This window comes from Electrophorus electricus, chromosome 5, assembly GCF_013358815.1.
Source record: "Electrophorus electricus isolate fEleEle1 chromosome 5, fEleEle1.pri, whole genome shotgun sequence".
Lineage (NCBI taxonomy): Eukaryota > Metazoa > Chordata > Actinopteri > Gymnotiformes > Gymnotidae > Electrophorus > Electrophorus electricus.
Window position 1 is genome coordinate 25,247,148 of NC_049539.1, and position 26,912 is coordinate 25,274,059.

A 26,912-nucleotide genomic window follows, 5' to 3' on the forward strand; every position below is an offset into this window, starting at 1 on the left:
ATCAAAATACAAATTTCAGCATGATCAAAAATAATTAAGTACATATTTTAAAAACATTTAATTGAAATAATGCCCATCTATGGGATTTAAAGAACTTTTTAAGAGTTAAGATGTAAATCACTGAAGCTTTCTCTCGACTATCTTGGCCCTACTCTCTTTGCAGCTTCCCACCGTAGATAGCAGGGAAACTTGGCCATGAACATCATAAGGGGTCTGTGGGAGACTGCTGTGTGTGGTGGTATTAGATACACTACACAGATCACACAAACTCATGGAACACCCACCTGGAGTTCTTAATGATGGGATCTGTTGTTAGCGGTCAGATGAATGCAATGATCTTTCGCATCTCTTTTTTTCGCATAAACTGAATATTTCTCTTTCCTGTCCACATGAAGAAAGTCTTGTACAAAAACACTTCCCCTAGTGGTTTCACTGATAAACTGCTCTTTCTCCTTTAGACCCTCTATGGTTAGCTCATAGAACATCACTTACCTCAATCACCCCATTCTCCCTCTTAATGATGGGATTTGTCTGTCAAAGGCATTAATTTTCATTCAGCCATACAGCTGATCATAATTAAGCCATTTATCAATGCTGTTCAGATGACTGAGCTTCACATGCGTTTAAGGAAATACGGACGAGTTTCATATGGCACTATGTATGTTCATAGCATGAGGTTTATAGCAGTGTATATCTTCAGAGCAGGAGGTTCATAGCAGTGTGTATGTTCAGAGCAGTGTGTATATTTAGAACAGTTATAAAAAGATGGGAGAGTAATGGAATTATTTATTCTTGAATTTTGTTACATTCCTATAACTAAATAATAATATTGATCCCAATAAAAACATTTTTCAAGTGATAATTTAACCCATAATCTTTCAGGAAGTACAAAACATTCATTATATATATAAAGAAGATCCCAGGAATAACCACAGTATTAGTGTACTCATTAAGGGCTAATAACTGTAGTGAACTGTACTGATGAAGGGGTAATAACTACAGTGCAGTCTACATGTCAAAGATATGTTAGCTACTTCAGATTTCCACATGTAAGATTAAAACATATTGGAATGCATATGTAGAAGATATATTAGCTGTTTTAGAAATGCCCATGTAAGAGTAAAATATATTTGAATGTATATGAACAAGATATATATTAGCTGTTTCAGAAATCCCCATGTAATTAAACTAACTAAAACTTCATATGGACTCAGTTATTGTGGTCCTCTATGTATCACCATTACTACTTTTAGTGTTTTAACTTTCTAAAATCACTACTGTTGAAAAAATATCCTAACTGTTTCTATCAGTGTTAAAGGAGTTTAGTCATTTGAAAGCAATTTGAAGTTTAGTGCTTTAAAATGTGTTTGTGTTTCACACTAACCACCTAACTCTTACTGATCTGTTTTTTTCACTTCTTCCCAAAATGCTTCAATTTTCTCTTTGGCCAATTTTTCAACATCTTTTTTTTCTCCCTTGTAGAAAAGCATGACTTTGGTTTCGGAAAATCTTTTAGGCAGGAAGTATGAGACCTGTAAAAACATGAAACAATTCACACATCACACAGTTAAATTAAAAAGTTGAAACAATTCACAAGTCACTGTTAAAAAACAAAGTTGTATTTAAATCAGTCAGAAATGTCCTGCAGTGCTGCTATTGTCCATGTAAGTAAACTCCAGCACATGCACATACATGTAGACCTGCTTGTATAGACTTTAGTATGTGCAGTTTCTTGGATGTTAACTAACTCTAATATTACAAAATTGGTATCACACAAGTGGAATAACAGATAACTATCAAATAAAACAGTTTCCCAATCTAGTACCTTATTTTTGGACATTGTGAATGGTTTGGATGGATCTTCTTTGCTGTAGAATAGCAGAGAATCAATAGGGTTCTTGTCTTTCATCCCATAATTGAATTTTGCAAGCTGTAATGATGGAGACAATTATTTCAGTAACAATTATAGATTAAAAGTGTATAAGTACATGTATGACTAAGTGAACTGCTCTAGACAAATATTTTGTTTTAATTTTTTCTTTTTTCAAATGCACATTTTCTCTTTACATTTACAGCATATAGCTGTCATTTATGCAAAGCAACTTACAATTATGACTGAACACAACTTGAGCAATTGAGGGTTAAGGGCCTTTGTCTCAGCTGGTCCCTCCTAGCTTCCATGTTCCAAGGTTTCCCTGTCATATGTATTATTTTGGTTCCATTCCGTAGCTTTGTATTCTCCACCACTCATTTGGTTTTCCACACCTTTTCCTTGTTTCTAGTCTTATGTTCATGTATTTAAACCCTGTCTTATTCCCTGTGTCTTTGCTGTTCACTGGTTGTATGGATGGATGTTTGAATGACCTTTATTTATGTATTTGAAAGCCCATATCCATAAGTTTGCATTCCATACCTTTTGTGTTTATCCTAGCCTCTATTATAGCCTGCTTCACTTGTTTGGCCTCGTGTGGTGTGGTTTTTTTATTTATTTTATTTATCATGTATCCTCGTACTCTTAGTATTGGCTCAATGACCCTGGACTACTCTGACGAATCTGAATTTGGATTTGCCTCTAATAAATCTTGCTCTTCTCCGCACTTGCATTCGCCTCCTTACCGCTCACCGTTACAGCCTTGATCAGGTACCCAACAGTGGCAACCTGGTGCTGATCAGTCTTGACCTGATTACTAGTCACGTACCTCTGAGCTTGATTATCTGATTATCTTTTGAATTGAATATTTGTTAAGATAAAGACAATGCAGATTACAAGCCAAGTGTATTTCAGGAGTTAGAAGACTATAAGAAGCTTTAGTATTTTAATAGTTAAAATTTGGTTCTGTGCTGCACAGCCAAACTGAAGCTCCACCAATGAAAAATCATGTCTGCTACACTGCAAATGTATATTTCACGGACTGCTCCTCCCCTCATAAGTCACATGGTACAGCCCGCCGCGTGCAGGCAGATTCACAAATGTACTGTGTCTCTGTTTTTGTAACCACACGATTGCACGATTGCACACACGAGTATAGGGTTAAATGTTAAAGTCTTGTGTGTCTATTTAAACTCCTGTCTGTGTGTGCTCCCTTTGTTGGTCATTGTCACTAGCTATGTGTCTTTGTGAGTCATTAATGTAAACAGTAGCTGTAGCACGTAACGTCTGTGTTTGTTTCTACCTTTCGTATTTAAGTGTATATCGTTAGTGTTAAATGTTTAATAATGTTCACCTGTGTAGTTGTATGTCAGTGTCTCTTGTGTTGTCCATGTTTAATGCTAATAAATGTCTTGCACGAACGAGGAATTCTGCGCGCCTTGCCCCGCACCCTGCGGCACTCGAGCCAGCAGCGTTACAGTATACAATATTTCCCTGTACTGCACTGTTGGTGTTTATAGTATTTTTCTGTACTTACCTTGACTATAAAGTCTTCTGCAGAGAGCTGATGGTCACTAGGTTGTCTCTTGATTGTGTCCACCCAGGTTTTCAGCTTTTTCTGTTGGTGGGGAGTTATAATGTACTGAAGTACAGTATGAAGTACAGATTTTGAAACCAAAGCTCTAGACTCTGGGTTATCTGTGTAAGTACTTGTCTACTATTTTATTACAACTTGCAGATCACCTTCTTTCTTCTCATCAGTTGCTTGAACTTGCATGTTTGGTGGTAAAATAAGTAATACATTTTTTTCCCACTTCTGTGCTCTCATTAACATGCCATTCCTATAGGCATAAAGAACATAATCCCTATCTAGTAAAAAGGTGCATGACTAACCTCCAACTTTTTATTATCATTCAGGGGTTTCACTTTGTCAGGCTCAAATGTTCTCCCATCAATGTACCTGTACAATCTGCGCATTTCAATTCTCTCAATTATTTCCTGTGCTGTTTTGAGCTTGTCGTCTGAACTCCATCGGATCTGATGAAGAATGTCATCTGTAGATCATAAGGGAGGAAAAAAACTAAATAAAAGTTTCTACTAAAACCACTGTTTCTTGAGTTTATTTTCTTGAGTGATATATGAATATCTTCATATCAGAGCTTTAGAAAATCAATCATGATTCCTTGGATTTTTGCATTGATAGCTGAAGTTTATTCATTAGCCATTACTTAATATATCTCACTTCAAGTTGTGATTATTGTGACTGCTATTTATGTAATATGCATTATTTTATGTATGCCTGCTAAAGCACAGTCTATTTTTTACAGAGACAGAGGGAAAACCTGTGAGTTGCAGGTAGGTTTTTGGATCTCCTGCTGCTTCAGAAATGGCGAGGTTTTTTCCCCCCAGTTTAATGTGTTTATTAGCCTCTTTGAGTGCATCAAATATCCTGAGAATAACAACAACAACAAAGATCACAGTAAAAAGAGACTAAAAAAAAGAGAGAAATCACAAAAAAACTTGCCTCTCTCTCTAACATAATCAAAGTTCAAAAATACTGAAAAGGAAATGAAAACCTACTCTTCTGGTTTAGAACTTTCCAAACATACAAATATACAGCACATTGTTTAGTTGCACAGAAGCTCTGATTTTAGGACAGAAATCAATCTGTGATCTGAGAACGATGAGAGCAGGAGGCAGAGTCTTGATTCCCATGCAAACCAAGGCAGACCCATTATGCCTAGGATACACACACTAAATAGTGCATGTCACAGGATGTAACAACCCCACATGGAAAGTATGATATGGTTTTATAGAATCAGGATTAATTTACATGATTTCAACTGCCCATTTAACCTTGTGCTGGTAGGCAGTGTGGTGAAGCAGGTTCCGAACATGAAAGAGCTCGTACATGTTTAATGCTTCCTGATGGAGAGAAAAAAAAAAACTCAGAATGGTGATTGGACGTCGTTCTAAAACAAACACTTCCCTGTTTATGCGATCACCTTGTCTCTCATGCAGATGTGCTCGGCTCCATCATCATTAGTGCAAACCCGTGCAAACACCATGTAACGTTCGTGGGAGAAGTTGGATGTCATACCCAGATGGTGACAGTCTCTGGATAAAGGATAAATGTAGTATGTGTCATAAAATAGAATTCAGTCTTCAACTGAATCTTGGAGAGATTAAAGACAAGTTTACAGTTCATAAAAACTCACCGACTGAAATAATCCATTTTGTCCACATCAATGCCAGTTTTGGCATTGTTCACAATCTCGTACAGGAAAGACTTGTGCTGTGAACAATTACATTAGTACCATTATTCCCATGCCACATCAACACGGTATTAATGCTCTGAAGTGTTGGTCTATGGTCACTAGGACAGTGAAGCACCTTTTCTGGCTTACATTAAGAAAGAGTTTACACCATTTTGTGCATTCAAATCCAGCTGTCTTAAATGCACTTCATTTATATTCCTACAAGGCTCTACATGGTCTAAAGCAGAGTGTTATTTGAGTCCATACCTCAGAGTCTGTCTTGTCATGGAACAGCTCCTTAATGGTTTTAATATGCTCAGATTTCAATTCATAATTTCCTGCTGCCTTAGTGCATTTGTCTTTTAACAGGTCATCAAGCTGTTTGATTTCTTCATTTACATTCTGTCCCAATTAAAAAGGTTTGGAGGTGAAATTTCCAATAAAAGGTATAATTTATTATCTTTTTTGTTATTGTTTACAATCTCACTCATGAAGGAATTGCTCATAAATGCACCTCATTTCTTTTCCTATAATGTTCTAGGTCGACTGTTCCAAAGCAGAGTGTCATGAATACATACCTCAGGATCTTTCTTGCCACGGATCAGCTTCTTGATGATTTCAATGTGACGAGATTCAATTTTATATTCTGTCATTGCTTCCCTGTATATCAGTTCTTCAAACACTTTGATGTTTTCCTTTTCATGATATCCCAAAGGAAATACAACATTTTGGAGATGAAATTAAAATAAAAGGTATTATTTATTATCATTTTTGTTATTGTTGGAGAAATTTGGCTGTGTACTTCAAAACAATGACATTACTCTCATTATCCACATGCTATACCAACATATTTTAATGTATGACGTGTTGAACTATGGTTAATAGCTGCTGAAGACTGAAGAGGAACTGTACCCCATTATTATGTCAATGGAAAATACAGAGAATAGGTCCTTCAGACTGGCTATTTGCTTAGCAAGGAGTGATCAAATTATAAAGTACATCCCTTTGAACCTTGAGTTTCTCTAACTAAACAATGAAGAATGACTTTAAGATCCCTTGGAAAACAATAGCATTTGTTTTTTTGTTTTTTGTTTTGTAAGAATACCCATCCATCAGCTATAACTGCCTGATTATATGAGATATACATAAGCAAACACAAAGGAAACTGTATTTTTGTGCACTGCATTAGCCAACCAAACTGTCCAATCACCAGCACAACAGGTAAACATTATGCCTTTTAACATTTTGGAATGTATTAAAACAGAAAGACATGATCTTCTAGGACAGTATATCACCTTTTCTGACTAAGAAAAAGTTTGTCATCTTATGCATTCAAATTCTGTTTGTCTTAAATACAATTTTCCTATAAGGTTCTACATGTTCTGGTATACAGCAGAGTTTAATACGAGTGCATACCTCACAATCTATCTCATCACAGATCAGCTTCTTGATGAATTCGATGTGATGGGATTTAATTTTATATTCCATTGTTCTCTCCTTGCTTATCAGTTCTTCAAACTCTTTGATCCTTTTCTTTTCATGATATTCCAAAGAGAAAACAAAGGTTCGGAGGTGAAATTTCCAATAAGAGGTATTATTAATTATCTTGTTTGTTATTGTTCAAAACTCATACATGAAGAAATTGGACACGTCTTAAATGTACCTCATTTATTTTCCTATAATGATCTATGTTGTATGGTATAAATCAGAGTGTCATATGAATACATACTTCAGGATCTGTCTTGCCACGGATGAGCTTCTTGATGTTTTCAAATTGTTGGGATGTAATTTTGTATTCTTTATTTATCAGTTCTTCAAACGTTTTGACCCTTTGCTTTTCATGATATTCCAAAGGGAAAGAAAAGGTTTGGGAATGAAATTTCCAGTAAAAACTATTAATTCTTATCATTTTTGTTATTGTTCACAATCTCATACATGAAGGAATTACATTTGTCTTAAATGCATCTCATTTATATTACTAAAATGTTCTACGTGGTCTAGTATAAAGCAGAGTGTCATGTGAGTCCATACCTCAGAAGCTGTTATGCCACGGATCAGGTCCTTGATGAATTTTATATCCTGGGGTTCAATTTTGCATTCTTCCATTTCCTTATCAACTTCTTCGTCTTTTATCAGGTCTTCAAACATTGTGATTCCTTGCTCTTCATGCTGTCTCAATGGAAAACAAAGGTTTGAAGGTGAAAATGTCCAATATTATGACTATTTTTATATTTTTATAGTTTGTTTTAGTTGAAAACATGATTATACATAAATAATGTCGAGAAAAAAGTTCAGAAAAGCAGATATTTAAGAATAAACAACAACAAAAAACAATAATGAAATAATTTTGAGATGTAGTGAGATGTATTTTTTTTTCAAATAAACAAATAAAAAAATACATTCAATACTAAAATACTAATAACACTTATTTAGGTTTATGAGAAAGTTAACATTAATTACAAGTGGTAATGCTGTACCTTCCAGTTTGGATCCTTTTTCTTCATAAATTCCTCAAATAAATGAGAGAATGGCCCATGGCCTTAAATCAGAAATACACTATCAGTCTGGATTAAGTGTAATAAATGTTAATTGAACTAATCACAATTTGCTTCAAACATCAAACAATATCCACACATATAGACTTAACTCCCCACCTACTTTATTCTATGTATTCTGTATTATGTTTGTACAATACACCAGTACCGTTACCAGTACCAGTGAGACTCTGCTTGACATATATGCACTCACAGTATAATTACACATACACATATATATATATATTTATTATTTCTGTACATGTACATAATGTAAGCAGAGTCTCACTAGTACTGGTAATGGTCAAACACTAATAGTCAATAATATTTTACCCAGGTCATGACACAATCCTGCAATCTGCACACAGAGTTCCTCTTTCTCCTCTTTCTCTTTCTCTTCATTTGTTCTTTCTTTCTTTTGGGAATCATGCAGATTTTTTACAAGCTTCCCTGCTAAATGTGCCACACTGATAATAAAAATGAGATTAATTATCATTGTCACCATACTGTTATTTGTAGCTAATGTCATAATTCCCAATAAAGTATTTCAAGTATAAAGTAATTGTACCCAATGGAGTGTTCAAAGCAGTTGTGGGAAGCCCCTGGAAAGACATAATAACCTCCTCCAAGTTGTTTGATGTTTCTTAAGCGCTGAAAGTGTGGAGTATCGATGATCTTCACCAGCAGAGGATGCAACTGAATGTGACCATGGATGGGGTCATTGAAGACCTTGAAGATCTTCACGAAAACACACACACACAAACACACACACACACACACACACACACACACACACACACACACACACACACACACTGCTTAAGAAATAATTAACTGCAAATGACAGATCTCCTTTTTAGTTAATATAGTGTTGTCCACATTATCTTACCTTCCTGCTGTCTTTCTTATTCTGTTCTGCCATTTTTAATCAGCTGCTTTCAAATATCAGACCTCACTCTACAGAACTAAAGTATTGTGTGATAGTGAATGAATGTTGAGAGGACTACGGTGTTTGTGTAATTACAGTGATCATGTATTTATAGTGCTCCTCACCTGTGGGCTGGACTGTAGCCTTGTCAGCTGAGAAGCTTTATGACTGGTCCTACCAGTTTGAATCAACAAGTTAATATAATGAGTGAATAATAATGATCATCATGTTAATTCATTTTCAATCATCCTTTATTTGATATGAAATGGTTTGTGGAGACCATTTCATAAATCTACATAGTAAACTTATATACATGGTAAGAGTTATACAAGGTCTCATGGCTTTGTTTTGCACCTCTCTCTAACTTGAACAATCCCCATTTAGAATATCACAAATCCCCCCCCCCCCCCCATCCACTTGTACTGGGTTTACTGGATCAACTAAATTTAAGCTTAAATTACACACCAATTATATTCCTCTATCTATGTGAACAGGCACAATGTATTTTGCTTTGTGTGCATTATAATTTAGCTGCTTCACATAGATATTAATAATAACTAACTAGTTTTCTGTAGGTGCCTTAGATTTTTGTGCATTGCTGTATATGTGACAGCATGAGATCATGATGCTCCACCTCTTTCACTCATGAGAGCTACAGACCACAGACAGCACTGACACGACGCCTCACAGGTTAGGTTGGACTGAGTTAAAATAGGTTTTATCCAACTAAAAAGAAATAAAATTACTATTGAGATCTCAAAAGACAAAACTAAATAAAGTCTGTACTGCACTGTTTAAACTCCTTTCCCTGACACTTCTTGTTCCTTTAGCCAGTAGCACCAGCTCTGCCAACCATTTGTGCTTATCCACATGCCTCACAACGCACTCTGCAAACTTAAATCAAAGCTCAAGAAGAGACTCTTTGAGACATAGATGATGAAAGCAAAGACATCTCTGTAAATGCGGTTGGCAGCAGAGTGAGAAAGGTCAGCTGTAGCAGTAATCCACAGGGTGGCAAAGAAATAACCAGCCAGGACATGTTGAGTTGGCAACAAAAGGTGCAACCCTTTGGCAAGACTGGTTCAGTATATCCCATTAAGGCATGTACTTAAAATTCTGCAGTATAACTGGCTGTACACTCATTATACGTTTTAACTTGGATTTCTTTATGGAGCTTTTAAGAATTATAAAGGAAACAGTCCCTAACCCATGTGAGTAACATAACCTGGGTTACAGTCTCAATATTGTATAAGCACATGCAAGATACTTGGGGTCGGTTTCTGACTACAAGACCATGATTGGCTGGACATTTTTGCATGGTAGGCAATTTTCAACTATAGAACTGACCTATAACCATTAAAATATAATTCATATAATAAAATTTAAAAGATATGCAAATAATTATAGAAAACTGCTTCTGCCGTTCACAGTTCTGCCCTCACACCGTGATGTAAATCAGAGCAGGTACTTGTTCTTCCAACAGCACTATTCTGATTTTAATTCTCCCAGATTCTCTCTCAGCCCCATTAAAACACAGTCTTGGACACAATGTCCCATAACCTTTTAATTAAACAACCTTGGCTGGATGTGAGCCTGCTAGATGCTACTTAAATCACCTGATAGCAACATGACCATTATGACCAACAGGCCATGTTCTGGTCTGTGTGACTGCCGCTGTTAGCTTCCCTTATACAGCAGTGGCATTGCAGTGGTGTGTATCTCTTATATTATTATGTTGTGTTCTTTATAAGCCTGTTGTGTTTGTCCCTCATATATAGATTGAATATATATATTAGATGTTTCAGAAATTCCTGTGTCAGATGTTGGATGGTGCTGCAGGCAGCATAATGTTCACCACAGCCTCTGCAGACTCTTCCACGTCTGTCACACATGATCATTGTGAAAATGAACTTTGTATGCATTACAATTTTACTGCTTCACATTGATACTAGTAATAACCTTTGATCAATGTAATTATTAAACTATCAAACAAAAGCTTGTCAGGAGGAAATAAATGAACTGTTCTTTAGGTGCCTAAGATTTTTGCACACTACTGTATATGTAACCTGGCCACCTGATGCTCTCCTCTCTCATTCCTGTGAGATGCAGACCAAAGACAGCACCAGCAGTACTCCTCACACTGTGTACTGTATGGCTGACATGGGACAGTGAGTCCAGCTGTAGGCAGAATACGTTCAGCTGATGGGGGACAGTGAATCCAGCAAATTATGAATGTTGCGCATATTCTGCCCAGAGTAAAAAACTCGGCTCCAGTCATGTTGAGAATTACTGCAGTAAGAAATCGGGTCAAGTCCTGGTTTAGGCCTGACAGCTGGATTTAGGGTAATTAGCCTGAAGTCGGACTGACAGAAATATTTATCATGGTACAGAAGCAGTTCCAGACTGTCAGGCAGAACTGAGTAACCCCTGTCCAGGTGGCTGCTGATTGTAGATGCAGGAGGGAAGTGTCTCTGCTGCACCATGTAGGCATTGGTGGGCACAGTGGTGGCATGGTGCCCATTGTGTTCCCTGTGCAGGGTGGTGTGGTCCCTGTCACTTCTAAGTTCTTTTTAGTCTTCATTCAACTTTTGCATTCAAAAGTCACGCTTGGTCCCTGTTTTCATCTGTGACATGTTTTAACCAATTGATGTATCTGTTTATAGTAGATAAGTTGTGGGACATTCCAAAATTATGGAGGTAGCCACCACTTTGCAGCTATAACTCTTCAGAGAAGGCCTTTAAAAGTGTGGAATGTGTCTGTAGGATTTCATGCCTCAAAAGGGCATTTGTGATGTCACGGTCTGATGTTGAAGGGAAGGGCCTTGCTGTATTTTTCAAATCCCAATCCCAAAGGTTTTCAGTGGAGTTGAGGTCAGGTCTGTGCAGGACATTGTTTTTATGTACCGCACTTTGTGCAGAAGGGCATAGGCATGCTGGAAAAACTCTAACTTTTCCCACAATGTTGGAAGTAAATGCTTTTCTACAATGTCTTTTAGCATAAGTATTATCGCTCAGTGGAATTTGGCGGTGTATGTGTGTGTGTGTGTGTGTTTGTGTGTGTGTGTGTGTGTGTGTGTGGTCTATCACTTCGTGGTTAAGCTGTCATTGCTCCTAGACTCTTCTGTTTCACGATAACTTTCACACTTGACCAGGACTGGCTTTTGGCATCCTATAATAGTTCCTCACTGAAAATCACTGAGCTCTTCAGTTTGACACATCTGTCAAGACTTCATGGCTATGTGCTTGATGTTATACACCTGTAGGCAATGACTGTGGATGAAACACCTGCTTAATTGTTCAGAAGAAAACTAAACCAGAAATGTAACCTTCTGCTTTAGGGAGTGTTAAATGCTCAAGTTGTAATGGACCACGTGATGCATGCAAATTTAGTGGTTTTGTCACCTTTACATGACAGTGGCCAAGTGTTAAATGTGCAGAGATGCAGTGTGTTAAAGTGCAGAGATGCCTATAATAACCACTAAGTGTGAGGACAAAACATCACCTGTCCTTTTTGCAACATTGCAAAGTTCTGCATTTAAAAAATACACTATAAGTGAAGAGCTAATGAACTATATCCAGTATATACAGTGCCCATAATAAGTATACAGTGTACAGCATTACAGAATGTACAAAGAAAAGCAGATGTTTTTGCAAGTACCACCTTTAAGAAAGCAAATAAAATCACCGAATTACAAATGCTTGCTACAGAAATAAAATGCAAAACCCAGCACAATCAATATGCATTCTTTCTTGGTTTATATACAAAAGATTAAAATGTGAGATTTCCTATCTTGTTCATCTTTAATCTGAAAGATCTGTGTGGATGAGAGAATTAGACATAGATTAGGGGGAAATGCATGTTTAACCAGCATCAGCCAATTTCACCATAAATCTGAGGACATGAAAAACAACCAGTATTAAGACCCAGCAGCAATATTTTCAGGTGAAGCAAACACAATAATAAACACAGTTTAAAACTTCAGAAAAATCACTGAACATTTAAATTGAATTTCATTCCTTGAATGCTTTTGGAAAAACTCATGCAATTACAGTTATTACAAAGACAATGTGTGCAAAAATAGGTACAAGTGGTTAACAAACTGTCGTGACCAATCAGAGACTCTTTGCTTACTTGCTCATATGGTTAATTTGGCCATTTAAAAAACATGGAGACCATAACGGAGGTACATTGTCTTAAGTGACCAAGGAATACTGTCATGTTTCAACAGCAACGTTAATGTATGCTACAGGCAAGCAACAGAGTCTCTGATAAATCACGGCAGCGATAAAGCAAAGGCAAAGTTTGCAGGAGACTGAAAGGCTAGAGAGAAAACCCTGATAATGTTTTAAGATTTCAGCCAGCTTTGTTCCCTGTAATCCATCATGGTGGCCTCCTGTGATAGCTAGTTATTGTGCAGAATTACTAAATGTGGCTTAATTCATCAAGTTACAAGCCTTAGGTAACAATGTGGACTTTTAACAATACCACCCTTTCCCTTTAAGTGTGATGCAGGACATTTCTTCTTTTGATGCATTATCTTCTCAACATGCTCAAAACTATGAACGCACCAGTCAACAAAAAGTATTGTGACTGTGATGTTCAAAATTTGCAGAAAAATATGAACTATACAAATGTTTTATGTCCCCTGAAATGCTTTTTAAGTAGATAAATGCATTTGTTTTCCATATAAACCAAGACTACTCTAGACAAAGATAACATGAGTGAGCTCTGCAAGAGGCAAAATTGCATTAGCAAATACAAATATTTACACATTATTTTTTACCTAATTGTTTGATAATCTTCATGACAGACAAAAACATACACAAGACACGTTAAACGGTAGTTGAACGTAGGCCTTCCCCTGAGTTGGTGATAGACGTCCCTCGGACTGTACTCCGTCCTTCCTCCTCGATTGCAATCTCAATCTTTGAGAGAATTGTGTAAAAGTTCCTCTTAAAATCCTTCCCCATGAAAGCATAAAGAAACGGGTTCATAAAGCTGTTTGTAGTGGCTAGAGTGGTAGTAATTTTTTGTCTAGTGGGAACAAGACTGTGATATTTAGTGTCAAGTTCCATGAAAGCAACAGTGTGAAATGGAAACCAGCAGATAAAAAAGCAAACAATCAGCACGGCCATGATCCTAAACGGCTTTTTGGACTTTGCCATCTGGTTGGTTTTCAGTTTTCGGATGATGACAGCATAACAGGTGACGATGACCAGGAACGGGATCACAAATCCAAAAATGAATCGGCACACTACAATGGCAATATGATTTTTAACATCTGTGTATCTGTAATAACACAGTTTTATTGAAGTCATGTGATCTTCCTTGATGTTCCGGCAAATGGCTAATGGTGTGCTGAGCAGTGCTGAGACAATCCAAGCCAGCATGACTATCACAGAGGCCTTTTTTACAGTGCGCTGGTTCTGCGCCCACACAGGAAACCTAACAACCACACAGCGGTCCACGCTGATGATGAAGAGGAGGAAGATGCTGCTGAACATGTTAATAAACATGATTAAGGACTGGAGCTTGCACAAGAAGAGCCCAAAGACCCAGTCACCTTTAACCAAGTAGACGACATTAAATGGCAGGAAGGCACAGGACAGGAAGTCAGACATGGCCAGGCTGAGGTACCAGGTTGTGTTGATCGACTTCTTCATCCTGAATCCAGCGATCCAAATCACCAGACCATTTCCAGTGACACCCAGCACAAAGATGATCACATTGGCTGTTGCTAAGATCACACACATCGCATCTCTGCATGATGGTGAAGACAATGTTGGGGTATCTGTTGTGTTGGGGTAGTCATAGTAATAATAGTCATTTTGTGTCACTTCGATAGAATTCATGATGTCTCTTGATTCTGTACAGCAAACAAAACAGAAAATGTAGTTATTCTGATTTACAACAAAAACCTCTTTTAATGACTTCACTTCCTAGATGAGTTTTGATAATGAGCTGTAAACTGTAAAGATTAAGATAACAAAAAGAGAAAGACCTCTGTGAGGATTAATGCTAAATTAAATAGGATTAATGATGCTCCTGAATAGTGAATGTTTATAGTGGCACCTATGTGTCCAGCATTCAGTATCTTAAACTTGTATTAAAAACTCCATGTAGTCCCTGCACTGAATTTTTGTGCTGTTAAAATAAAGCCTAAGAATAGTACTATTCAAAATTATAGTTCTCAGAAGGACTCAGTTCTCTATAAGGATAAAACTAATATAAAATAAAAAATTATAAAAATTATAACTCTTCTACTGTTTAGATATTCTATTCAGTTGATATGTAGATAAGTAAATGAGCTCTCAGACTTTATATGTTTCATATACACAGGATAACAATCATTTTTTCATTAATTTAATGAAAGGCTCAAAAGTGAGGTTTGGTGTCCCAGCCTCACTCCCTTCCAAGCTCACTTTAAACCAGTTGCACCTCTTTAAGCACTATGCCACTAATAATCACAACCCGTAAGATCCATGATGGCCTTCCCAGCAACTAAGGCCATACTCAGCCCCACTGCCATCATTAATGCATGCTCAGTGCCATGCTCAGACCCATCCTGGCCTCCACAATGACTAGAGCCAGCACCGTTAATACCTGCTCCATGCCACCAGTTCCATCTGGATCTACCACTTTACACAATGACATGACAATCTCAGCCACTCCAACTTTAGGGTGCATTACCCCAATCCAGACTGAGCTCTCCTCATCCACAACTACTGACTAGCCCTTTCAGCTACTTATGATAACTCCTTTACAGTTTCTATAAATTTATGGCTTCAAAGGCTGAACTGTACAAGCAGTGGCAGACATCTACACATCCTTTGACACCTGTCTCTACTGGTCTTATAAGCACCTGCAAACATGCATTCGCTCACCTCAGCCACCAAGTCTGTGTACTTCAGCATTTTCCTTTTCAAAACCTTCATCCACTGCATCTTCAAATGGAACTGAATAAAAAACTATCCATTTACTTTCAGAATACAACACCATGTCTGGCCTCAGCGTACTTAACACAGAACACTGTGGGACCTGTACTTTTTTACATACATCTACAAATAATTTCCAGATTGCTTGTGTACGCTTCAACACATCATCCCTCTCAGACAAACTTATTCCCTTTATTACTTATACCACTTGGCAACATGATCAAGTCTGGGCACTTACTATCAAATAAATACTCCTATACACTACGCAGTTGATTGTGTCTCTATGTATAGGAACCCTGTGACAAGCTAACCTTACACACTGTTAAAATATGCTTCAGTGTGCCAACTTGCACATCATTTACACTTAATGTCTTTGCCTCCCCACTGTCCCAGGTTTTGGAGAGTTGGGAGGATGTTGTAAGTTGCTCCAAGCAAAAAGTTGATGCAACTCGCATCCACATCCCACAGCTCTTGCCAGGTGATTTTCCTTTTCTCCACTTTCCCAGTGAAGCCATTGGCATTGCCTTCCTTGCGATGCTGCTGCTGGGTGCCTTGCATCCAATTTCTGCTCACAAATAAAACTAGCCATCATTTGCCTTCTTGCTTTCCTTGCTTTCCAGGTATCTTCTGACCTAAGGCCTGATTTTCCACATAGCACTCGTCCAATGACATCACTTAACACATTTAAATTCCTCAACTAAGCTTGTCAGAGGTAGCTCCAGCACTTTTCTTCCATATCATGCCACAATACATAAACAACATGGCACACTTCCTTATAGAATAATTTGGAGTCCTCTCCAGCCTCCCCTTCACTTTCATTATGTCTGGATATGCTTTGACAGAGTGCATTTCAGCTCAGTTAATGTGACCGAACCAGACATTCAAGACTGACACTTTCTCGTTTTTTCATCTTTGCTTCTAAAAAAGCAGTAAACTTCTAGGCTAGTATTTCAATATTTAATTCATGTCCTACCTAAAGACAAGATCGGTACATTTTGAAATGGTTTGATACTCACAAGACGCATGTAAAACTGAAAATATCTGAACTAAACAAATGGAATCTTTATCTGTGAAGGAATAAAACAAGTAGGAGGTACTTAGTATTAAACTGTGCAGGCATAACATTGGTTGGGTAGTCCAATGAGAGTAATGGCGTCTCACAAAGATATGCACAAAATTCAATAAACATACAATAATTTAATTTCTTTTCTGTATCCTGTATATTCTAGAAGGTGACCAAAGCCTGTATGCACAGATCTGAACGATGACTGGCTTACCTTTTGATGTCTATTTATCACTTCAATGTAGAATCTGAGGTTTTAATGTCTATAATAGAAAAAGCCTTTCCTGTCAATAAAATGCCATGTCAGCAAGTTTCTTGCTGAGCTGAACGCTACTTTTAGAATACAAGAGGATGGTGCAACCTACCACTGACTGCTGCAACAGCTCTACCTTTCTGTTGGGTAACACAAAGTACCAGATTAATCCCTGTGGAGGCTGCTAGGCAGTCGAAATTCCAAGATAATCCAGCACTGGTAACAGGCACCAGAGAAGTTACACAGTAGTAAAGCAGCAGAGAGCAAAAAAAAATAATTCACAATTTATCATTTAGGTCAGTTAACGTTTCCTGATTACCATCCCCACCTTAAACACGCACACACAGAGCGAGAGTGAGAGAATCTGTGAAGCCAAGTGATGCATATGCAGAAGTTTCCTAATCTGAAACTAATGCGATTCACATGAACAACGTCTTCAGACAACACAAGTAAAACACATTAGTTCATAATATTGTTTATTATGTAATGAGACAATTACATTTAAAAGGGCAGGCATGTGTTTGTGGAAATGTAGCGGAAAAAAAACGGTGTATTCAGCATGGGATTTCTGGCGAACGGATGCATGTAGACGGCTGAAAATCGGTAAGCAGGTACTTGTAATAGTCCTAAGGAATGCTATGTTGGTAAATGTAATGTACTTTAAGAATATCAAGTATTTATTTGAGTATGCCCGTTCAGGGACGCTCGCGTCCCTTTTAAAGGGCGTGGTGAACCATGGGGTTAATTAAAGACTAAGCACAACCTATGGACCTTCCTGAAGATTACATATTATCTTAGCTACTGTAAAAATGTATATGTGATTTAAAATTAAAATAGCAAACAATAATATTTATTATGCAACAAGACTATTGCAGTTAATTAATCACTTCAGATCATCATACACATCATACACACTCTACAGGCACTAGCAGAATGAAAGCATTACTATGCAGTGTACAAAATATATTTTTGGACTAAAATATATCCAATCTGGAGCTGGTTGCTGATTTTTATTTCTTCATCAAGATCATCATCAAGACTAGACATAATTTGCATCCATTAGAAAAGTGGTCAGAACCCGAGCATAATCAGATACAGAGGTCTCACTCCCTACCTTCAGTTCAAGGACTTAGAAAACCAGAGTGGATAAAAAGTAATGTATATACACAGTTGCCATTAAAAAAAAGAAAAGAAAATAGTGACTATATAATTTTATTATACACCTTTAACATCAACACTGGTCATTTTATTTGGTAAATCTGTTTACAAACAGAAGACTACATGTAAAAACATATTCCAAATAAATAGCCTTCTAACAGCTTTAATATCCTAAACGACAATATGTAATTACATCCTGTTTTTTCTCGGTTTTAAAACCCAGTTGTGGTATAACAGCTTTGTGGATTATTAATGTTACGTTTGTTTCAATTTTTTTGTTTGTTTCCTTCAATATTTCCTTTTAAACTCGCACCTGCTCCACAACCCCCCCCCCACACACTCTTTTAACAAATATTCTTTGTATGTTCTCCACCCTTGACAGAATAACAGTCCATTCCCAGAAGCACTGAGTGTCTTTGTGTTATCAGATTTGTTTGCACCTTTGCACTGTGTTGTCAGCGAGTTGCCTTGGAGTTTGTGTAACTTTGTAGTGGCTACTGCTTGTAGATGTGGGATGGTGCTCTTTCTGCCATACTCTATTGACATAGGAGGGTGCCAAACCCACTGTGCCCTGAGCTCCAGATGTTTAGCATTAATATTGTCCTTTGGTGGAATTTGTTTTGTAATTCATCAAATTACAAGCATTAGGTAAACATGTGGGCTTGATTTTAAAAATGCCACTTGGATGATGCAAGACATTTCGTCTTTTGATGCATATCTTCTTAACATGCTCATAACTGTGAAGGCACCAGTCAACATACAGTATTGTGACTTTGGAGATGTTAAAGAATTGGCACAAAAACATGAGCAGTGCAAATCTTTTATTCTCCCTGAACTGACTGTGCTTTTTTCAGTAAAAAATGTTTTCCAAATAAACATGGACTACCCTAAAACAAAGACTACTCTTGATCATACATTACTCAATAGTATGACTGAGGTTGTAAGAGACAATACTACATAAACATATAAAACCTTTCCAAATTTTTTTTCTTTTTGGCTAATTGTTTAATAATCTTCATGACAGACAAAAAACCCCACACATGACACCTCAAACATTAGTTGAAAGTCTGCCTTCCCTGAGTTGGTGATAGATGTTCCTCGGACTGTGCTCCTTCCTTCCTCCTCAATTGCACTCTTTATATTCAACAGAATTGCATAAAACGTCCTCTTAAAATCCTTCCTCATGAAAGCATAAATAAACGGGTTCATAAAACTGTTTGCAGTGGCTAGAATCTGAGCTATTGTTTGTCCAGTGAGAACAAGACTGTGAGATTTAGTGTCAAGTTCCATGAAAATGTCATGATCCTAAACTGTTTTTTGATATTTGCCATCTGGTTGGTCTTCAGCTTGCGGATAATGACAGCATAACAGGTGACGATGACCAGGAATGGGATCACAAATCCAAAAATGAATCAGCACACTACAATGGCAATATGGTCTTGATTTTTAACATCTGTGTATCTGTAGTAACATTTTAATTGAGGTCATGTGATCTTCCTTGCTGTTCCAGTAAATGGCTGATGGTGTGCTACGCAGTGCTGAGACAATCCAAGCCAGCATTGCTATCACAGAGGCCTTTTTTACAGTGCGCTGGTTCTGCGCCCACACAGGAAACATACCGACCACACGACAGTACATGGTGATGATGATGAAGAGAAATCTCCTGTTAAACATGTTAATGAACATGATGAAGGACTGGAGCTTCCACAAGAACAACCCAAATACCACACTGGCTGTTGCAAATATCACACACACTGCATACCTGCATGATGCTGAAGGCATTTTTGGGTTTGTGGTAGTGCCATCATAGAAATCACTGTACTTGTTATCTTGTGCTGTTGCAGTGGGGCTCATGGTGCCTCTTGGTTCTGTTCAGCAAATAGAAAGCAGAAAAATGTTGTTCTGCTGACTTACAGCAAAAATGTCTGGCAGTGACTTCCTTCACTTCCCTCTAGATGAGGTTTGATAATGACCTATAAAATGTACAAAAATGCAAGATAACAAAAATCATTAAAATTGAGGATTAATCCTAAATTAAATATTTGTGATGATGCTGAATAGTGAATGTTTGTAGTGACACCTGTGTGTCCAGCATTTAGATATTTAAAGGCATCTTAAACTTGTCTTAAAATGGGCAGGGATCTGTGATAAAAAGGCTTTTTGGTTTGTATATTTATTTATTTTTATGAAACAGCATTATTTGAGTGTCTCGCTCGGGCCGGTAGCCAGCCAGGACTCTCACACAAATCACACCAGTCTCAGCTTCCTTCCACTTCCTCACTCACAGGCACCAGTTTATTGGTTCTTAAACACACCTGCTTTTCATTGGCTCCCACTTATTTAATCCCCACAGACGTCTGAGTCCAGTGCTTCCCACTGATGGTCCCTACAAGCCACATAGAGACTGCTCAAATCAGCTGTACTTCTAAAGTGAATTTTCTTTTATTCTGTTAAAAACTGCATGTAGTTAAAATTATTTTGTTGTTACAAACAAGCCTAAAACAGTACTAGCGAAACATCTAGTTCTACATTCTGCTGTAAAACAAATATAAAATAAATAATTCAAAATATTTGTTTCTCTTCTACTGTCTAGGTATTCAGTTCAGTCAGTATGTAAGTATTTAATGAGTTTGTGTATATAATGTGTTTGTTTAGACAGGGCATCTTCCCTTCACTTTGACTAGTCAGGATATGCTTTGACAGGGTGAGTTTCAACCCAGTTAAGGGGACAGAACCAGAGATGGAAGACTCTTTCTTTTTTCTTCTGTCCGTATCTAATTTTCAGTGCCTCCTCATCTTTATCTCAATTTTCTCCATATTATCTCCTTACTAGGTGTTACATGCAGTGTTCACACAGTTTGCTATACTGTCTTACAGCAACCCAATAATTGTTAACAGCCATCTTCTGTTTGTGGTACTCCGACAGTATTTCATAATAGTATTTAATTCATGTCCTACTTAAAGACAATGTCTTTACATTTTGGAATGTTTTGGTACTTTGTACAACACATGTAAAACTGAGAATATCTGAACCAAATGAACGGAATCAAATTCATGTGAAGAAATAAAATGAGTGGGAAGTACATAGTACCTTCATACTACAACACCTCGACAGCCCTGGAACCTACGCTAGAGTTCTGTTTGTGGACTTCAGCTCGGTGTTCAACACTGTAGTGCCTGAGTTGCTGCAGGTTAAACTATCCAAGCTGTTGGTGCCAGATTCCATCTGCAGGTGGATCGTGGATTTCCTGACTGACAGGAAACAGCAGGTGCGACTAGGGAAGCACACATCAGATCCTCGGACCCTAAGCACAGGAGCACCACAAGGTTGTATGCTTTCACCTCTCATTTTTAGTCTGTATACCAATGACTGTGTTTCCAATGAACCAGCTGTGAAAATCTTGAAGTTTGCAGATAACACCACCATGGTCAGTCTTATAAACAATGGAGATGAGTCTGCATTCAGAAAGGAAGTGGTTTTGTGGTGCCGCAGCAACCATTTGCTGCTGAACACAGAAAAGACGGTGGAGATGGTGATCGACTTTAGACATCACCCCCCCATCCTACCTGTCCTCATCATTAATGTCTCTGTGGTTTCCACTGTGGAGTCCCTCAAATTCCTGGGCACTACCATATCCAGGGATCTGAAGTGGGAGGAGAACATAATCTCCATCACTAAGAAAGCACAGCAAAGAATGTACTTTCTAAGACAGTTAAAGAAATTCAACTTGCCTCAGAGTCTGATGATCCAGTTCTACATAGCGATCATCGAGTCTGTCCTTAAAACATCTATAACCATCTGGTTTGGTTTGTCCACCTCACAGGAACGAGCCAATCTCCAGTACATAATCAGGAAGGCAGAGAAGATCATCGGATGTAGCCTGCCACCACTCCAGGACATTTATACCAGCAGGTTGATGAAACGTGCCAGCAAAATAATTGCTGACTCTTCTCAGCCTGGACATCAACTTTTCCAGCCACTGCCCTCTGGTAGAAGACTCAGGGCTATCAGAGCCAGCACTACTAGACATGCTAACAGCTTTTTCCCAAGAGCTGTAGCACTCTTCAACGACAGTGGACATTTTGCACTTTAAAACTGAACTTACAAACTAATCTCCTCCTGTGGTATGCTTATTTTGCACAACTGCACAATATGTTAGTATTCAATGTTCATACTACTCTATTATTTTTCTGATATATATGTTAATATACATATCTCACATGTATAGATATCCTTAGTTCTTGTAACTCTAAGTTTTATTTTTATTGCTTACCTATTCCTTATTCTATATTCTGCTTTATTTAATATTTTGTCTTTCTTTCTGTTATAGTTAAATAGTGTTGTGGTATATGTGCTGTCCAGTTGGTTTTAGTAGGTTACATCATACATGTGTGCACTCACCAATACAAATTCCTTGTATGTGTATGCACATACTTGGCCAAATACAGTGCTTCTGATTCTGATTCTGATGGTATTAAACTGTGCAGGCATAACATTGGTTGGGAGTTCCTGTGTAATACAAAAGGAGTATCTCACATATGCAAAAGATATGCAAAATACACATGAAATATACAATATGCAATTTCTTAAATATAAATTTCTTAAATGCAACTGTCTGTTTGACACTTTGATGTAGAATTCGTGGTTTTAATGTCTGCAATGGAAAACCTTTTCGTGTTAGTAAAGCTTCATATCATTGAGTTCCTTGCTGAGCTGAATATAGTTTTGGACTGAAAGAAGGTGTTGCAAACCACATAGTCACACTCCCCCTCCACCTACCACTGTCTGCTGCAGTGCCTCCACTGTTCTGTTGGGTAATTGGCACTAGAGGAGTCACACAGTGCTAGAGCTAAAAGAGAGAGATAAAAATGATTCACAGCTTATCAGTTAGATCAACTAACGCCTCCAGCCACCACCATACTCCCCTTAACAACACACACACACACACACACACACACACACACACACACACACACACACACACACACACACACACACAGACACACACACACACACACACAAAGCTATATATGATGCATTTGCAGAAGGTTCTTATTGTAAATCTAATGCATGCTACACAAAATCCAGCAATGAATGTCTTCAGACAACAAAAGTAAAACAATAATATTTATTATGTAACAAGACCATTACAGTTCATTAATCAAGTTTCAAGTTTCAAGTTTCAAGTTCGGTTTATTCGTCACATACATAGTCATACACAGTATAACTCGCACTGAAATGTTGGAGAGTGCTCTGTCCAAACTGCGGAAAAGAAAACAGGGGTGCATAGAGAAATATAGATATTCTCTATATGTGAAATATATATATGCAAGATAAATATATATATTCTATGTATGTACAAAATATATTAACAATGTATGTACATTATATGTATATTATGATTATATACACAATGTACAATGTATATGGTTGTGTATATATGTACACAATCTACAGAATGTACAGATCCATTTCGTATAATAACATATCTACAGTTGTTGTGTAACAAGGTAATTGAATATAAATATATATATATATACAGATATACAGTTATGTTACATGGTGGTGGTGGTCCCCACAGTTAATAAGTTTCCCTGATTCAGGGCCCAAATGGCCTGTGGGAAGAAGCTCCTCTTCAGTCTCTCTCTATTGGTCTTCAGGGAGCGAAAGCACTTCCCTGACCTCAACAGAGAGAAGAGCCTATTGTTCGGATGGGTGGGATCCTTCACAATCCTCCTGGCCTTGGTCTGGCACCGCTTATAAAAGATGGTCTGCAGATCAGGAAGTTCCGTATGAGTGATGCGCTCTGCTGAACGCAACACCCTTTGGAGTGCTTGCCTGTCTTGCTTGGTGCCAGTCTCCCAAACCAGACTGTGATGTTCCCCGTGAGGATGCTCTGGATAGTGCAGGTGTAGAAGTTCCGCAGTACCTTGGAGGGCAGTCTGAAGTCTCTTAGGCGTCTGAGGTGGTAAAGACGCTGATGAGCGATTTCTCCTTTGTAACATATGAAGGATTCGGCCCTTTGTCTCACAGGAAGCTGCCCAGGTACTTGTGCAGTCTCCTGTAATCTCAAAGGTAGACCCATCTTTGTGGATTAGTTCAATGACCACTGACCCTGCTCCTATGTTGACTGACTAAAACTCTAGGACTTATCGTAGGGTATTGTATATTGCACTGATGTTGATGGTTCCTATGTTGTCTAACACTAGTACTTATTGTTTATTGCACTGATTGTTGTCTGAGAAAGCTTATGTATTTTGCACTTCTAGGCATCAGCATTAATCCCTGTATTTCAACAGTGTTTTAGCTCAAAGGTATCTTGGACTCTAACCTACTGTACTGGCTAGGATGCATTCTATGAGTAACAAAGCAATTTTGAAAGTCACTCTGGATAAGAGCATCTACTAAATGCAATGTAACATGTCTAAATTGTTCCAATTCAAGCACAAACTTTCCGCCAGTTATAACTACACCAGTGTTACACAGGCCAGAGATTTTTATTTTTATTTTTTTAAACACTACTTGAACTTTGCTTGTACAATAAGTTGTTGTTGTTGTTGTTGTTGTTGTTGTTGTTGTTGTTGTTGTTCAAAGTGTGTGAGTGAAGTGATTATACAATCTTTTATGCCGGTCAACCTTGTTCCAACATTACTGGACATTTTATATGGAAATCTGACAGTTAACACACAGAAGACTGCATGTCAAAACGTATTCCAAATAACTAACCTTCTAACATCTTTAATATCATAAATGACAATATGTAATGACATCCTGTTTTTTATCTTCCTTTTAAAAAAAACAATACTGGTATAGCAGTTTTGTGGGTTATTTATTTTTTTATTTTTCCATTTTGTTTCCTTTATTTAGCTATAACTTGTGCCTGCCCCCCCCTCCTTCCCCGCCTTGTTCTCCGTCCTTCAATAACTGTCTATTCTCTGAATCAAGTTTCTTTGTGCCTTTGCACTTTCTTGCCTATGAGCACGTGTAACCTCCTGTGCTTGTTGCTTCCGGATATCAGTTTAGTAGATGCAGGAGGCTGCTGTGCCCTGAGCTCCTGATGTTTATCAGTAAAATTGTCCTTCAGTGGCATCAGACCACTAAGTTGATCTTCATTTCTTGAATGCTTTTGGATCACTTGGAGAACTACATGGTTCTTTGAAAACATGTCAAATTGTTCACAAACTGCCTGACTGACCAAGGCAAAGAGACACTTTCCTCATTTGCTCATGTGGTTCATTTGGCCTTTTAGCAAAGAAGTAAAGGAAGTGTGTGGTTTTCAGTGGCAAAATATGAGTCATGCTTCAACAGCAAATTTAAGAGACAGCAGAGATAAAAAAAAAAAAAAGTGCAAGTAAAAATGTGGGCTTGATTGTAAAAATATTATTTAGGTGTCTTGCATCTCCCAAGTGAGTTGCAACACATTTCTTATTTTGATGCATATCTTCTGAACATGTTCATAACCGTGTCAACCAGTCAACATACAGTATTGTGACTGTGGAGATGTTAAAGAATTGCCAGAAAAACATGAGCAGTGCAAATCTTTTATGTGCCTGGAACTAACTGCTTTTTTTTTCAGTAAAAAATGTTTTACAAATAAATATGGACTACCCTAAAACAGAGTACTCGAACAAAGACTAGCAATAATATGAATGAGGCTGTAAGAGACAATACTACATAAACATATAAAACATTCTACTTTTTTTTTTGCCTAATTGTTTGATATCTTCATGACAGACAAAAGCACATGACGCCTTAAACAGTAGTTGAACGTAGGCCTTCCGCTGCGTTGGTCATAGACGTCCCTCGGACTGTGCTCCGTCCCTCCTCCTCGATTACACTCTCAATCTTTGATAGAATTGCATAAAACTTCCTGTTAAAATCCTTCCCCATGAAAGCATAAAGAAACGGGTTCATAAAGCTGTTTGCAGTGGCAAGAGTGCCAGCAATTACTTGTCCAATGGAAGTAATACTTTTATATTTAGTGTCAAGTTCCATGAAAGCAACAGTGTGAAAAGGAAACCAGCAGATAAAAAAGCAAACAATCAGCACTGTCATGATCCTAAATGGCTTTTTGGACTTTGCAATCTGGTTGGTCTTCAGCTTGTGGATGATCACAATATAACAGGTGAGGATGACCAGGAACGGGATCACAAATCCAAAAATGAATCGACACACTATGGTGGAAATATGGACTTCATCCTCCATGTAATTGTTGAAACATTTTTTGATTGGCTGGATATAATCTTCCTGGACATCTCGATAAATGGCTGATGGTATGCTAAGCAGTGCTGAGACAATCCAAGCCAGCATGACTATCACAGAGGCCTTTTTTACAGTACGCTGGTTCTGCGCCCACACGGGAAACCTAACAACCACACAGCGGTCCACGCTGATGATGAAGAGGAGGAAGATGCTGCTGAACATGTTAACGAACATAATGAAGGACTGGAGCTTGCACAAGAAGAGCCCAAAGACCCAGTCGCCTTTTACCAAGTAGACGACATAAAATGGTAGGAAGGCACAGGACAGGAAGTCAGACATGGCCAGGCTGAGGTACCAGGTTGTGTTGACTGACTTCTTCATCCTAAATCCAGCGATCCAAATCACCAGACCATTTCCAGTGACACCCAGCACAAAGATGATCACATTGGCTGTTGCTAAGATCACACACATCGTATCTCTGCATGATGGTGAAGACAATGTTGGGGTATCTGTTGTGTTGGGGTAGTCATAGTAATAATATTCATTTTGTGTCACTTCGATAGAATTCATGATGTCTCTTGATTCTGTACAGCAAACAGAAACAGAAAATGTAGTTATTCTGATTTACAACAAAAACCTCTTTTAATTACTTCATTTCCTAGATGAGTTTTGATAATGAGCTGTAAACTGTAAAGATTAAGATAACAAAA

General features: G+C 37.8%; 3 protein-coding genes and 1 pseudogene across 3 annotated transcripts; all 4 read right to left on the reverse strand.

Annotated features, from left to right (window-relative positions):
- Positions 1–1,394: 1,394 nt before the first annotated feature.
- On the reverse strand, positions 1,395–8,583 carry LOC118241302 (deoxynucleoside triphosphate triphosphohydrolase SAMHD1-like). Its single transcript, XM_035525950.1, has 15 exons — positions 8,551–8,583; positions 8,230–8,408; positions 7,995–8,128; positions 7,605–7,666; positions 7,159–7,296; positions 5,706–5,822; positions 5,395–5,529; positions 5,089–5,165; positions 4,876–4,987; positions 4,704–4,795; positions 4,213–4,319; positions 3,764–3,924; positions 3,408–3,488; positions 1,826–1,930; positions 1,395–1,532 (listed from the first exon to the last, which is right to left on the reverse strand). Exons 1-15 carry the CDS (start codon positions 8,581–8,583, stop codon positions 1,395–1,397), a joined length of 1,671 nt encoding a protein of 556 aa, XP_035381843.1.
- A 4,839-nt stretch (positions 8,584–13,422) lies between these two features.
- Positions 13,423–14,442, reverse strand: LOC118241472 (C3a anaphylatoxin chemotactic receptor-like). Its single transcript, XM_035526563.1, has one exon. It carries the CDS (start codon positions 14,440–14,442, stop codon positions 13,423–13,425), a length of 1,020 nt encoding a protein of 339 aa, XP_035382456.1.
- A 4,051-nt stretch (positions 14,443–18,493) lies between these two features.
- Positions 18,494–19,853, reverse strand: LOC118241303 (annotated as a pseudogene).
- Positions 19,854–25,081: 5,228 nt separating this feature from the next.
- On the reverse strand, positions 25,082–26,772 carry LOC113568972 (chemokine-like receptor 1). The gene has a single exon (XM_026997107.2). The coding sequence runs from the start codon at positions 26,770–26,772 to the stop codon at positions 25,753–25,755; it is 1,020 nt and encodes a 339-aa protein (XP_026852908.2). The 3' UTR covers positions 25,082–25,752.
- Between the last annotated feature and the right edge of the window lie 140 nt (positions 26,773–26,912).